Source organism: Fibroporia radiculosa (assembly GCF_000313525.1).
Source record: "Fibroporia radiculosa TFFH 294 genomic supercontigs, scaffold90402, whole genome shotgun sequence".
In the NCBI taxonomy this organism is placed as follows: Eukaryota; Fungi; Basidiomycota; class Agaricomycetes; order Polyporales; family Fibroporiaceae; genus Fibroporia; species Fibroporia radiculosa.
Genome location: NW_012133521.1, coordinates 34,707 through 47,487, shown reverse-complemented (window position 1 = coordinate 47,487; position 12,781 = coordinate 34,707). Strand labels below are relative to the sequence as shown.

The 12,781-nt window shown below is 51.2% G+C and overlaps 3 protein-coding genes across 3 annotated transcripts; 1 reads left to right on the top strand and 2 right to left on the bottom strand.

Annotated features, from left to right (window-relative positions):
- Nucleotides 1–3,898: 3,898 nt before the first annotated feature.
- FIBRA_08363 (uncharacterized protein) lies at nucleotides 3,899–8,861 on the top strand (the record flags this gene model as incomplete). Its single annotated transcript, XM_012330007.1, has 8 exons — nucleotides 3,899–4,009; nucleotides 4,065–4,487; nucleotides 4,539–4,589; nucleotides 4,639–4,834; nucleotides 4,891–5,025; nucleotides 5,082–6,634; nucleotides 6,688–7,646; nucleotides 7,706–8,861. The coding sequence occupies 8 exons, from the start codon at nucleotides 3,899–3,901 to the stop codon at nucleotides 8,859–8,861; spliced, it is 4,584 nt and encodes a 1,527-aa protein (XP_012185397.1).
- A 1,339-nt stretch (nucleotides 8,862–10,200) lies between these two features.
- FIBRA_08362 (uncharacterized protein) lies at nucleotides 10,201–11,565 on the bottom strand (the record flags this gene model as incomplete). The annotated part of the gene is made up of 3 exons (XM_012330006.1): nucleotides 10,201–10,814; nucleotides 10,872–11,018; nucleotides 11,085–11,565. 3 exons carry the CDS (start codon nucleotides 11,563–11,565, stop codon nucleotides 10,201–10,203), a joined length of 1,242 nt encoding a protein of 413 aa, XP_012185396.1.
- A 525-nt stretch (nucleotides 11,566–12,090) lies between these two features.
- On the bottom strand, nucleotides 12,091–12,762 carry FIBRA_08361 (uncharacterized protein; the record flags this gene model as incomplete). The annotated part of the gene is made up of 1 exon (XM_012330005.1): nucleotides 12,091–12,762. One exon carries the CDS (start codon nucleotides 12,760–12,762, stop codon nucleotides 12,091–12,093), a length of 672 nt encoding a protein of 223 aa, XP_012185395.1.
- Nucleotides 12,763–12,781: the final 19 nt, after the last annotated feature.

Sequence of the window (12,781 nt, the reverse complement as noted above, 5' to 3'; positions counted from 1 at the left end):
GTCACAGCTGGGAGGAAGCCGGCTGGTAGTCCTCCACCGTCCGTCAAAACTCCCCACATCCCTAGACCTCCCTCCGCGCGTACGCAGTCTGTGTAAATCGAAGTAAACATGTCTGGAAAAGGGCAGGGGGATAAGAAGGAAATGAAGGGAAATATGAGAGCCCGCGATTAGGAGCAATTACTTACAACAAACGAACCTCGCTAGAAATCTCACTGCTTACCGTCCAGATCAGTCGCGGATTCAGGGTGTGTTGGTACGTTTTCCCCTGTGAATTCTCCAATGAGGCATGAGAGGCTTCTTCCTCGCGTGTGGTTCCAGTTCCAACAAGATGGAAAGATAACAGGGCGCGCCCGGAATCCCCCCAATCTGCATACTGCTCAGTCAAATACAGCCATTCCAGCTTCCTAACTCGAAGCTGCACCCTCATTGCCTGGACTAACTTTGTCGTGGCAATGTAACTATGTCCATCCATGCCACCCTGCACTACGACCAAAACCCTTGCTATCAGCAATGTACATCCGTTCTCACGCCCGCTTCCGGTGCTTGCTGTTCATAACATAGTCCCAGAGCGACTCACGGGGATATGCAACACAGACGGGGACGGTGCATGGAGCTGGCGTACTTTGAAAGAACCGCCTTGCGAGTGAGAGTACGGATCAAGTAGAATAGAGTAGATGCAACTCACTTTTCATTATTCCAAGTGGCTGCCTTCGACGTGTCCCTCCATGTACGGCTTTAAGCCCGTATCGTACCATATGCTGCAAGTGGTCCGATGGTGTCACTGGCGTAGTTCAGCATTGACACACATAGTAAATAAGATCCGAGTCATCTTGCTCAGTGCATGATACGCACACCGACTCGAAAGGTGAGTTCTCCCGCTCTCCTAACTGCGCGTGAGAGGAATCTGAAGAAATCAAGTAAAAGATGGTGTGGGTATCGAGAGTTGGACATCGCGAGAGCCACTGAAGGCCAGAGGCCCGGAGCCAGAATTGATGGTTTGTCGGCTGTCTGCTAATAGTGTTAACTCCAAGATCGCACGATTGCGGGTTCAGAGCACATCGCAATTTCGCTGTTGGTAGAATACCACAACTTAACTGCAAGAATGCTTATAGCTCAGTGCGCCTATGCTAGTTGTGGAATTCGAACAATGTTCATATCGATGCAGCACTATCCCGAGCGGGACCAGTTGATGCTAAGAGGATCCAAATATGCTGGTCTCGAGCTTGGACTTGGCGTGTCCAAGCAACGCACAGCAAGCCTTGTAGACCGAGAATTGTGCTGCCGGGATATTTCATCTCACTAGAGCGGCACCCAGAGATAAACGCTGCCTCTAGCCTTGTCACATTCCGTGTTGTGATGGATCGGCGTCCAGCTGACAATGTGAAAACGAGCAGCACTAGCGCAGCAAGGCTAGTGCTTAGCGCTTAGTACTTGGCAATTTAGTGTTGGCATTGGGCTCGAACGCCAAGGCGTGGGAACTCACCAGCAAACAATGGGCCTCCGGGAACATCGGACGTTGAAGGAGCGGGCGCCGATATCTCCGTCTCGATCTCTCTACCACTTGAAGTCCTGGCATTTCGTTCAGTCGAATGTAAGTATGCCACACAAAACCTCAAGGCCTCAAGCGCGGACGCACAAGGTCGCTGGTGGTCCTTGAAGCGCGGATATATCGCGGAAAGTATTCGCTACCCAGAAAATTAAAGCATCCATAAATGTCTGTTCTCCCCCGCTTCAAGCGTCGTTTGCTCATTATACCGCTCACAGACTTTGTCGACGCAACTCCTGTGCTGTCTGTCTCGAGGTATTAGTAGTATGCAAGAGAGCTACGTACATCACGCACCCGTTGCTGGACAGTATCTGCTCGCAGATCGGTAGAATACACAAGTACGACCACGGACGCTGTCCACTAGTAGGGCTTCATTCGAACGTATCGGCTATCACTCATATATCATGTTCAGTCTGAAGGGCACGCAAAGCTATTGTCAACCTCAACCCAGGGATACACGCCCCTCTTACCTCACCTGTGCACTGGATGTCAGCACGATGCTTTCCATGCAATCATGTATGCGCCTCCATCGCGACTAACAGCATGGTCCAACCAATTGAACGAACGATGCACCTTCTGTGAGCATCTGCCCAAACGACACCGCCACTACCACGCTTATGCCAATACCAGATAATGTCTCGTCCACCTCACTCACGCCCGCCCGTTTGCGTTGTCCCAGGCACTAGTTGCTGCGAAAACGTTCCTGCGTCTGCCTGCTCAACACACGAAACAGCAAGCCCACATTGGCTGAGGACATGGTCTTGAATAGACGAAACATAACGAGAGGATTGAGCCTCACCATGAACGGAGACGAACAGGCCCGCCGCAAACTTTATCTCGGTAAGTCCGACAACACCACATCTCAGATGTGACAATGTATTATATCTTGTCCTTCCTCGTCGTTTACTGCTCGCCTGCTGTAACCCACGCTTGCGCTTTCACTAGTAATGCTGTCAGTATATCAAGATATAAGCACAACTAGCGTACCATCCATAACCTCACGAATCTTTGGATCTGAGACACCGATTGTAGCGCTAGCAGTAGAATATAGAGTACCAGTATCCTCACTCGCCCTCACAGCCAAGACAACTTCCATCCGACGTCAAAATGGCTGGCAGTCATCGCGTTCTTGGACTTGAGGGCGCGTGTCCGCCATTCCATTCCTGTTAGTGCAAAGGAGCAAGATATGAGCTGTGCCCACAAGTGCAACTTCCTTCATCAAATCACTACACCACCTCCACTGGCTAGCGTATGCAAGCCTAACTTAACAGATGACTGGACGAGCAGTGGGACACTATGGGCTACGAATTCGAGGACAGTATATAGTTGTCGATACCCACTGGAAATGGTTCATTGAGCAAAACGAAGCTATAGTGGTACGTAATGCTGCGGGGTGTGTGGGCCGTGGTGATACGAAGGGATCATGTTCCACCACTGCGCCTTCTGATGATGTGCCATTTTGTCTTCGCAAAATGACGGACCTGTGGACCGACGCGAGGATTGCCCGGGTAAGTAAGGCTGGAGATAGAAATCATATCAAGCCCGCGTTACAGTATTATGGATGCGAGGTTATATCGACATGGAAAACTGAGAGAGAATAAGTGAGGATGCCGGTGGGCATCAGTGCCAGTGGGGAAGTAGACTTCAGACTGAATTAAGCGCTGGGCCACCGTCTCAACTTGAACTAATTAGCATCTCGATTCTCAACGACCTCAGTAATTCTAGGAGAACTCACTCACTACACACATCTCATATTAGCCTCTGTCGACAGTTAGTGACTCTTCCCTCTCCCGTTTGAAGGCGCCCAGCCTCCGCAATCTCTCTAGCTCACAGCTACTGTTCCATCTTTGGACAAGATATTCTGTTGTGCTGGAATTGTCTCAAACAAGGTACCGAAGGTCTATCACAGTTTTGTTAGGATGAATATGAATATCTATGAGCTGAATGGAACGATGGAGAGAAAGGTATGCATGAGACGGCGCGATTGGGCTGGACCTCGTGTCACGGGCATATCCGTAGGTGAGTGCAAAGACGCTGTCGAACGAGCCGTCACGGTAATGTCTATATAATGCCAGTACGGCCTTAGCTGACAGGTCCTATCATCTCCATCGCATTGTCTTCTTGACCACTTTTGTTCCTACGAGGTATTGGAAGTATCAACGCATATTTAGACCTGCGCAATCTGGTGAGTGATGATATGCTATCAAGAATGAGACTTGAACATGCTGATCACAGGATTTAAGCTGCCATCTACGGGGTGATCATTGTACACGACCAGTCATTCCTTGGTAAACATTTTGCTAGTCCCTCGCATATCCACAGGTTGTTTGCACAAACGTTGGCGCATCAAGCATGAGCAAAGATGGTGCTTCGCCGGAGAAGCGTAAGTTTTGGCCGGTGATCACTCGGTCGTCCTCTGGGATAGATCGGGGTGGAGGGAGGGATGAGGTAGATGTACAGCAGGTAGGTATCGGTTCTCTTGTGGTCTGCACCGCGCTGTTTTACAATGTCTGCGTAGGTCGTTTCTTCATCAGTGTCTGCATCTCGCCACAGGTATCTTGATCTGTTCCATCTACCATTCGGCCGAAGTAGATCACCGACACCCGGGCCTTCCTCTGCTACTTCTGACTCGAACGTTGCCTTCACTGTGCCAACTCCTTATGTGAGTTTCTACCAGATGTTGGCCTTATTTTTGCCCATAACCTCCGATCTGCAGCGCCGATCGCGCTCCACATCTCTACGTGTTATCAATGAACGTGAAGACGTGAAACGCAGTGTCATGAAAACTGACAAAGGCTCAACGTCGAGAGATAGTGATGATATGTTCGACACCTTGCGTGTGGATGCGAACAATCGTCTCGGCGATATGCAAACATCAAAAATACCTGACCTATTGAGACCGTTGAAGACATTCAGCTCGGTGGCTGAATCCATCGCGGAGGTATACCATCCGACGCACAGGCAGTTGGTCGAGTCTGATCGCAATTCACAGCTCAATCCTTATGCGCAGCTAGCACTTGGGATTTTAGTGTCTGCATCCGACGTATGGCTCTCTTTATAAAGTATATCGTTCGTAGATGACACTGGAATAGGCCATTCTCAATCAGAAGAAGCGTGATGATGATATCGAGAGCCTGTTCTCGAAGCTCTCGGACGTCTACCTCTTGTTGACTATGAGAAGAGAACAGGCAGCAGATCGTTCGATGGAAAGGGTGTTGGTGGAACTCGCACAAAACGTACGGGTTTGTGTTGATTTTATTGTCCGTTATACCGAGGATAAGAGCTACTGTGAGCAACCTTCTCCATACCTTTCCCCCTAGGTCCCTCATGTTGTCACTGTGTAGGGTTAAGACTATTCAAGAATGTTGGTAAGGATACAGATGCAGTCATTGGAGAATACAATGCAGCTCTAGAGGGTCATATGCAACGGTTTCGTGACCGAAACGCTCTTCAAACGACTCTATTTGTGTATAGAATTGGTATGAGTAGACTGTTTTGTCTTAGAGCGTGTCTAACCTCAACGATGACGACGTAGCTGAAGACGTGTACTTGAACGACATGGAATCCGCAACTCGTGTCTCCTTCAACACTTCCAAGCAGTGCCTCGAGGGTACTCGGATGAACATTCTCTCGGAGATCAAGGACTGGGCGCGCAATACCGCAGACGACGCCGAGCCAACCATGTGGCTATCTGGAATGGCAGGCAAGGGTAAATCAGCGATTGCACATACCATAGCCAGTTGGGCGGAAGCTTGTGGAATCTTGGGATCCTGTTTCTGCTTTGATCGTACGCGAGAAGGAGATCGCCTTCACCAGAAGATATTCACCACAATTGCGCGCGACTTGGCGGACCATGATCCCCTCATCCGTCGTGCGTTGACAGACGTAATACGTGACAGCAACGAACTACGACACACGCCGGACATGCAACGACAGTGGGTCAAGCTCCTTCTTGGGCCGATGCGTGCAGCATCAAAAGTGGTCCGTGCGCCTGTGCTCATCGTGATTGATGCGCTGGACGAGAGTGGTGAACGGGATATCAGGAAAGAGATTCTTCGGGCACTTTCTGGAAGGTGGGACAAGTCCTCGCTTCCCGCAACCGCACTTCCGCCCACTGTTCGGATCCTCATTACCTCTCGTCCACTGCCGGATATTAAAGATGCCTTGGAGGCGGCTCCGCACGTTCGACATCGGTCCCTGGATGACGTTCCTCGAGAAGACTCGGAGCATGATGTCAGGTGCTACATCACTGACGAGCTTAGGTCCCCAACGAGATTCAACGAGATTCACTTCCGGACACTTGCGCAGAAAGCGGACGGGGTCTTCGAATGGGCTCGTCTGGCATGCTGGTACATTATGAATGACACCCTAGCGGGACTAGATGCTACTGAGCGCTTTGATTCGATCATGGCTGGGACGTCGGCCACAGGGACTACGCTGTTGGATGACATGTATAAACTTGTTCTGCAGGGGGCCATGCCTCAGACCCAGCACCAGGATGTCATTCCTTTGTTTCGCTCGGTAATGGGACAGATCATCTGCTCATCAGAGCCACTTCCGATGGCCGCACTTATAGCAATGCGACAACATTTTTCATGTGAGGATAAAATCAAGGTCGAGCCGATTATCAAGTCCCTGAGCGCGTTGCTGACTGGGACTACTGGGGGTTCTGACCCTGTTCGCCCTCTCCATGCATCATTCTACGATTTCTTGACGGATCGAAAACGAAGTGGTGAATTTTATATCGAGACATCAAGAGTACAGCATCATCGACTCGCTTTCGCGTGTCTACGTGTCATGAAGACTGAACTACGGTTCAATATCTGTAACTTGAAGAACTCTTACCTGCCTAATTCGAGTGTGATTGACTTGCCGCAGCGCATAGAAAGATGCATTTCTCCTCAGCTTAATTATTCCTGTCGATTTTGGACGTCGCACCTCTTGGCCTCGCCATTCGAGTCATCTCTGGTGCAAGAAATTAAGCTCTTTTTCGAAGAACGGGTCCTCTTTTGGCTCGAGGTGCTCAGTCTCACGAATTCTTTGAGCGGTGCCGCATTAGCGATGTTTTTAATCTCGTCCCGGCTCGCGGTATGCTCGTCTTTGTTTCTCTTTGTTTCCAGGAAATAACTTCCCGGCTACAGGGCGATCCGACTTACGCACAGGTTAGAACTGCCGCGACCGACACCGAGCGATTCGTCCGAATGTTTTCTGCGACAATGTTGCGAAGCACCCCGCACCTGTATCTGTCAGCACTGCCATTTGCTCCGACTCAATCACATATTTTCCAAACGAGCCGGTACAAGTTTCCGCAAACGCTGACTGTCACTACTGCTGGTATGGATACGTGGCCATCGGTGGAGAAGATAATTCATGGACATACGGGTGCTGTCACTTCTGTTACACTTTCGCATGACAGCCGGTGCATTGTGTCCGGATCAATGGACGGTACAATCCGTGTATGGGATGCGGAGATCGGGGCACAACTGCTCCCTACTCTTGAAGGGCATACAAATGAGGTCTGGTCTGTTGCAGTCTCACTTGACGGTCGACGGATTGTATCCGGATCGAAGGACAAGACAGTCCGAATATGGGATAGAGAGACTGGGTCGCAACTACTCCCCGCTCTCAAAGGGCATACGGACGAGGTCTGGTCTGTAGCAGTTTCATCAGATGGCCGACGTGTCGTGTCTGGATCGAAAGATGAGACAATCCGTGTATGGGATGGTGAGATTGGGGTACAACTACTCCCCGCTCTCGAGGGTCACACGGACTGTATCAGCTCTGTTGCAATCTCGCCGGATGGCCAACGTATTGTATCCGGATCTTGTGACAAGACCATCCGTGTATGGGACGGAGTGACTGGGGTGCAACTACTTCCTGCTCTTGAAGGGCACATGGATAGTATAATATCTGTCGCGGTGTCACCCAATAAACAATACATTGTGTCCGGATCGGACGACAATACAGTCTGTGTATGGAATGGAGAGACTGGGGCGCAATTATTCCCCGCTCTCAAGGGGCATACGGACAGTGTCTGGACTGTTGCAATATCACCTGATGGACGACGCATTGTTCTGGATCACGAGACGGCACAATCCGTGTGTGGGATGCGCAGACTAGGGTACAACTACTCCCAGTTCTGGAGGGACACGCGAACAGTGTCTGGTCTGTTGCAGTTTCACCTGACAGCCGACGGATTGTGTCCGGATCGGGGGATAATACAATCCGCGTATGGGATGCGCAGACTGGGCCACAACTGTTCTCCGCTCTTGATGAGCATCGGGATAGTCTCGTTTCTGTTGCAGTCTCACCAGATGGACGGCGCATAGTGTCTGGATCACGAGGGAACACAATCCGTGTATGGGACAGAGAGACTGGAGTGCAGCTGCTTCCTGCCCTCAAGGGGCATACGAATGGTATCTGGTCCGTTGCAGTTTCATCCGACGGGCGACGCATTGCGTCTGGATCGCGAGACAAGACGATTCGTCTGTGGAACGCGGAGACTGGGGCGCAACTGCTTCCTGCTCTTGAAGGACACACGGAGAGTGTCTGGTCTGTTGCAATCTCACATGATGGGCGATATATCGTATCTGGATCGGACGACAAGACAATACGTGTGTGGGACGGAGAGACTGGCGTGCAGCTTCTCCCCGCTCTTGAGGGGCATACGGAGTGCGTCTGCTGTGTTGTAATCTCGCCTGATGGGCGCTGCATTGTGTCCGGATCGGATGACAAGACAATTCGTATATGGGATATACAGACTGGTGTCCAACTGCTGCCCGCTCTCAAGGGGCATACGCGAAATATCTGCTGTGTCGCAATCTCGCCCGATGGACGACGCATTGTGTCCGGATCCGAAGATAGGACAATTCGTGTATGGGATGCACGGACTGGGGTACAACTACTCCCTGCTCTTGAAGGACATACAGACGAGGTCTGGTCTGTGGCAGTTTCACCTGATGGTAGACTCATCGTATCCGGATCGAAAGACAAGACAATACGCGTATGGGATGGAGAGACTGGGGCGCAGCTATTCCCCACTCTTGAGGGGCACACAGACAGTATCATCTCAGTTGCAATTTCGTATGACAGCCAATGCATTGTGTCCGGATCGCGGGACAATACAATCCGTGTATGGAATGCAGCGACCGGAGCTCACTTCCTCCCTGCGTCTGAGAGGCATACAGAGGACATGTCCGCCAAAGGCTCGCCTCGCGACCGACGCATGGTACCTGAATCAACACACGACATAATGCGCCTGCGTAGGACAGATAGCGGTGGGTTTCATGATTCCATTCTATGTGTAGTGATGTAAAGGCACTGAGGTACATCTCTTCAGCCCCAGAGGACCAACATCTCCTTTCATCGCTTCCTCCTTGCTATTCGTCCAATTCCGCACACGCTCTCAAATATTCAGAACAATTTTGGGGAGATTCTCCTCCGTTTGCCCTCCTCCCTGATCGGGAAGGCTGGCTTGTGGGTCCTCAAGGCCGTCTTCTATGCTGTGTCCCCATCCATGTGTTACGGCGGTCGCTGATGTTCGCTCCGGGGAACATACTGGTGATGACTAAAGACGCATTGGAGTTAGACCTCAGTCGATTTGCACACGGAGACCTGTGGCGCGAGTGCTATGATCCGACTCGGACTTGATGTTCGTCTCAGCTAGTGTTAAATAATTTTTGTACGTAATTCATGGATTGAGCCGGATATCTTGGTGCCGCCTCGAAGAAGAGAATACAGAGTTGTTCGAGCGGTCCACTTTACTATCATGTTGCGGCCGAAATTCTGATTTTCCTTCAAACGCTAAGAGGTCCCATTCGCCGCCCCTGTAGCTCAATTGTGCAGACTCTACACGTCCCAAGGCAGCGAAGGTCTCAAGGGATCCTACCGAGCATTATCAGTGGGCCTCCCTTCACTAACATGCATGATGGGGTTGACTATTTCATGGCTGGCAGATCGAGCGCGTCAAATTTTTAGCCTAGCACGCAGTCGATATATGCACTAGCCTCAACACTCTCTTACCCTCCACCCTCAGTGGGTTGCTGCTGTTCACCACCTAGGGCACTAGGCTCCAACTTACGACCTTGTGGCATGCGGAGGACAGCCTGGAGCAGCAGCGCCTATGTGCCTCCCGACACCGCTAATAAGTAGAGCCCACTTCGGTCTCGAAGCAGCCAGGGACGCGCTCCCGCGAGTCCATTCCTTCCTATGTTCAATTGTTTGGCAATGTAGACGTTCTGCGTGCGAGGTGAATGTGCGGGAAATGGGGGGGAGGTAGGCGGAGAAACCGCAATGCAGCCATCTCAGACGACGGAGAGAGTTGTTGGACTCAAAGTTGTCGCAAAAGTAATCCAGCATTGGTTGTGAGGACTGAGTCGTGCCGCCATGATGCTGCACACGCACCAGCTACGGCCCAATTTTTCAGGTTGGACTGAGGAACGAGAACCAAGCTTCCACGATTGCAAATGCTTTGGGCTGCACAAGAAGCCCGACTTTGTTCCACTCACTTCCGGGCACCACGAAACAGAAACCCAGTGATCTCAACAGCGCTAGCCAAGTCTCAAGCTAATCGGTTGGAAAATACAGTGACCAAATACAAAATGAAAAATAAATACACCCTACCTATCCACAGTGTATGAAGCATATGCACTCAATCACACAGCATCGGGATCATAGCATTTATACCAGGCCTCTCCATGGGTGAATTGACTCAGGTCTAGCTGCAACGCACCATCAGGGATCACTAGAGCATTGCCCGACGCATAAATTAGTGGCTGCTCCATGAGTTGGATTGGCACCCAGAGCAGAAGTTGGCCATTGGGGCCAATAATCCACCCATCCTGGTCTGGCATGATAACAGAAGGTGGAGCATCTCCCCAAAATGAAGCCGGGAAGTTCAAGGCGTGCCCCAAATTCGATAAGTAGCACAATGGACGATTGTACAGAGCCACTGTATCAATATTGGTGTTCTGATCTGGATTATTGAAGTTGCAAGTGCAAGCCATATCCTCGCTCAGGGTTTGCCATCGAAACCTGGAATGAGCAAGTTTCCGCCCGCGAGGAACTAATCGGGCTATCTGTCTTCGTGTCCATTCCACCACCTTGTGTAGAAAATGACCGCGGATGTGCGAATTGGAGGATACGTATGACTTGAGGTTCAGTGCACTCGCGCCCGTGGAAGGAAGTATATTCGACCGCGAAGCATCGACCACGATGGAGATTGGAAGTTCAGACGGCGTCACTTCGCTTTCTAGTGAGGTTCTGACTGCTAAGCACTCAATTTCATCAGTATATCTTTGACAGCCAGGTCAAGGCAGAAGCATACCGATGGTTTTGCCCCATACTCTGATGGTCTTATCATGTGAACCAGACACGATTCGCAGGCCCTCGTATGAGATAGCGACAGATATGATCGAGGATGTATGACCTTCGAGGGGTCCGCCCAATTGTCGCCCCGCATCCGCGTCCCACACTCGGATGGTCATATCACTCGAACCAGACACAACTCACCGCCCATCGTGCGAGATTGCAAACGAACCGACCACGTCTGTATGCCCCGCGAGAGGCTCGCCCAGTTGTTGCATTGTGACCGCGTCCCACACTCGGATGGTGTTGTCAGAAACACTGAACACGATCCGCCGGCCGTCATACGAGATTGCGAGAGAGTTCACCCTTAGCATATCGGCTTGGAGAGGCCGGCACCATTCCTGTCCCATCTCTGCATCCCACACTCGGATGGTCCTGTCATCCGAACAGGACACGATTCGTTGGCCATTGTGTGAGATTGCGACAGATCTGACTGAGGATGTATGGCCCTTGAAAGACTCGCCTAGTTGCCGCCCCATGTCCGCGTCCCACACTCGAACGGTCTTGTCAGACGATCCAGAAACAATTCGCTGCCCATCGGGTGAGACTGCGACAGATCTGACCGAGCCCGTGTGGCCCTCAAGAGGCTCACCCAGTTGCTGCCTCGTGTTCGCGTCCCACACTCGAATGGCCTTGTCAGACGAACCAGACATGATTCACCGGCCATCATGACGGATGTGACTGAGTCTGTATGACCCCGGAGAGGCCCGCCCAGTTGCTGCCCTGTGTCTGCATCCCACACTCGGATGGTCCTGTCAGACGAACCGGAAATAATCCGCCGGCCGTCGCGCGGGATGGTGACAGATGTGACCCAGGATGTATGACCCCGGAGAGGGCCACCCAGTTGTCGTCCAGTGTCCACGTCCCACACCCGGATGGTCTTGTCAGACGAATCAGACACTATTCGCCGTCCGTCATGTGAGATTGCGACAGATCTGACCCAAGATCTATGCCCGTATATCACCTTCTGAAGTGATGGCCACATACTCATTGATCCAGCAGCAATTCTGACCGCTCCTGGAAATCTGACAATATTCTTCCGAAACGTCAAAGAGAAAGTTGGAGAAGATGGGAGAGCGGATAGGTAAAGATGCGGCGTGCTTCGCAGAATCGGTGCTGTAAACTTCTGTATAAATTGTTCAGTGTCCGTAAGAATATTCCTAGTCTGCGCATAATATTCATCCTGTAACAACAGCATTATCTTCCATGGCTGGCAGATCATAAAATGAACGCACTTTGAACCAGGGTATAATCGAAGATAGTGCCCATGTTGTACCAATGAGTGCCTGGGTGAGACTCAGCACTTCGAGGTAAAAAAGCACGCGGTCATTAGTAAGGAAGCACTCTATTTCTGTTGCAAGGGAACGCTCAAACCTCGCAGCGTTGACATGGAAGGTCCAGAATCGGCAGGAATATTGCAACTCAGGGGAGATGGATCGGTTGATGCGTTCTTCTAGATCGGTCACAGCTGAATTCGGTAAGTAAGAGCTCTCCAGATCGCAAATATTGAAGCGCAGCTCGTCTTTCATGACGCGGAGCGAGGCAAAAGCCAGATTTTGGTGGTGCGTCGTGGATTCACCAACAAAGAGCTCGCCACTCCGGCTTCTATCCGTCAGGAAATCGTAGAACGATGCATGAAGCGGTTTAATGGGAGTTCGGTCATCCATGATGCCAGTGAGAAGTGCACCTAGAGGGCAGATCACCGATTCCACGTTCGCGCCATCCTTTGGCAGAATGCGTCGTCGTATTGCAGTCAAAGATGCCCTCGAGAGCGGCTCCAGCAACGCAAGGACTTGCCCCATAACAGAACGAAACACAGGAAGAGCATCCACATGCTCCTCACTGGGCATGGCTTCTGTCAGGATTTAC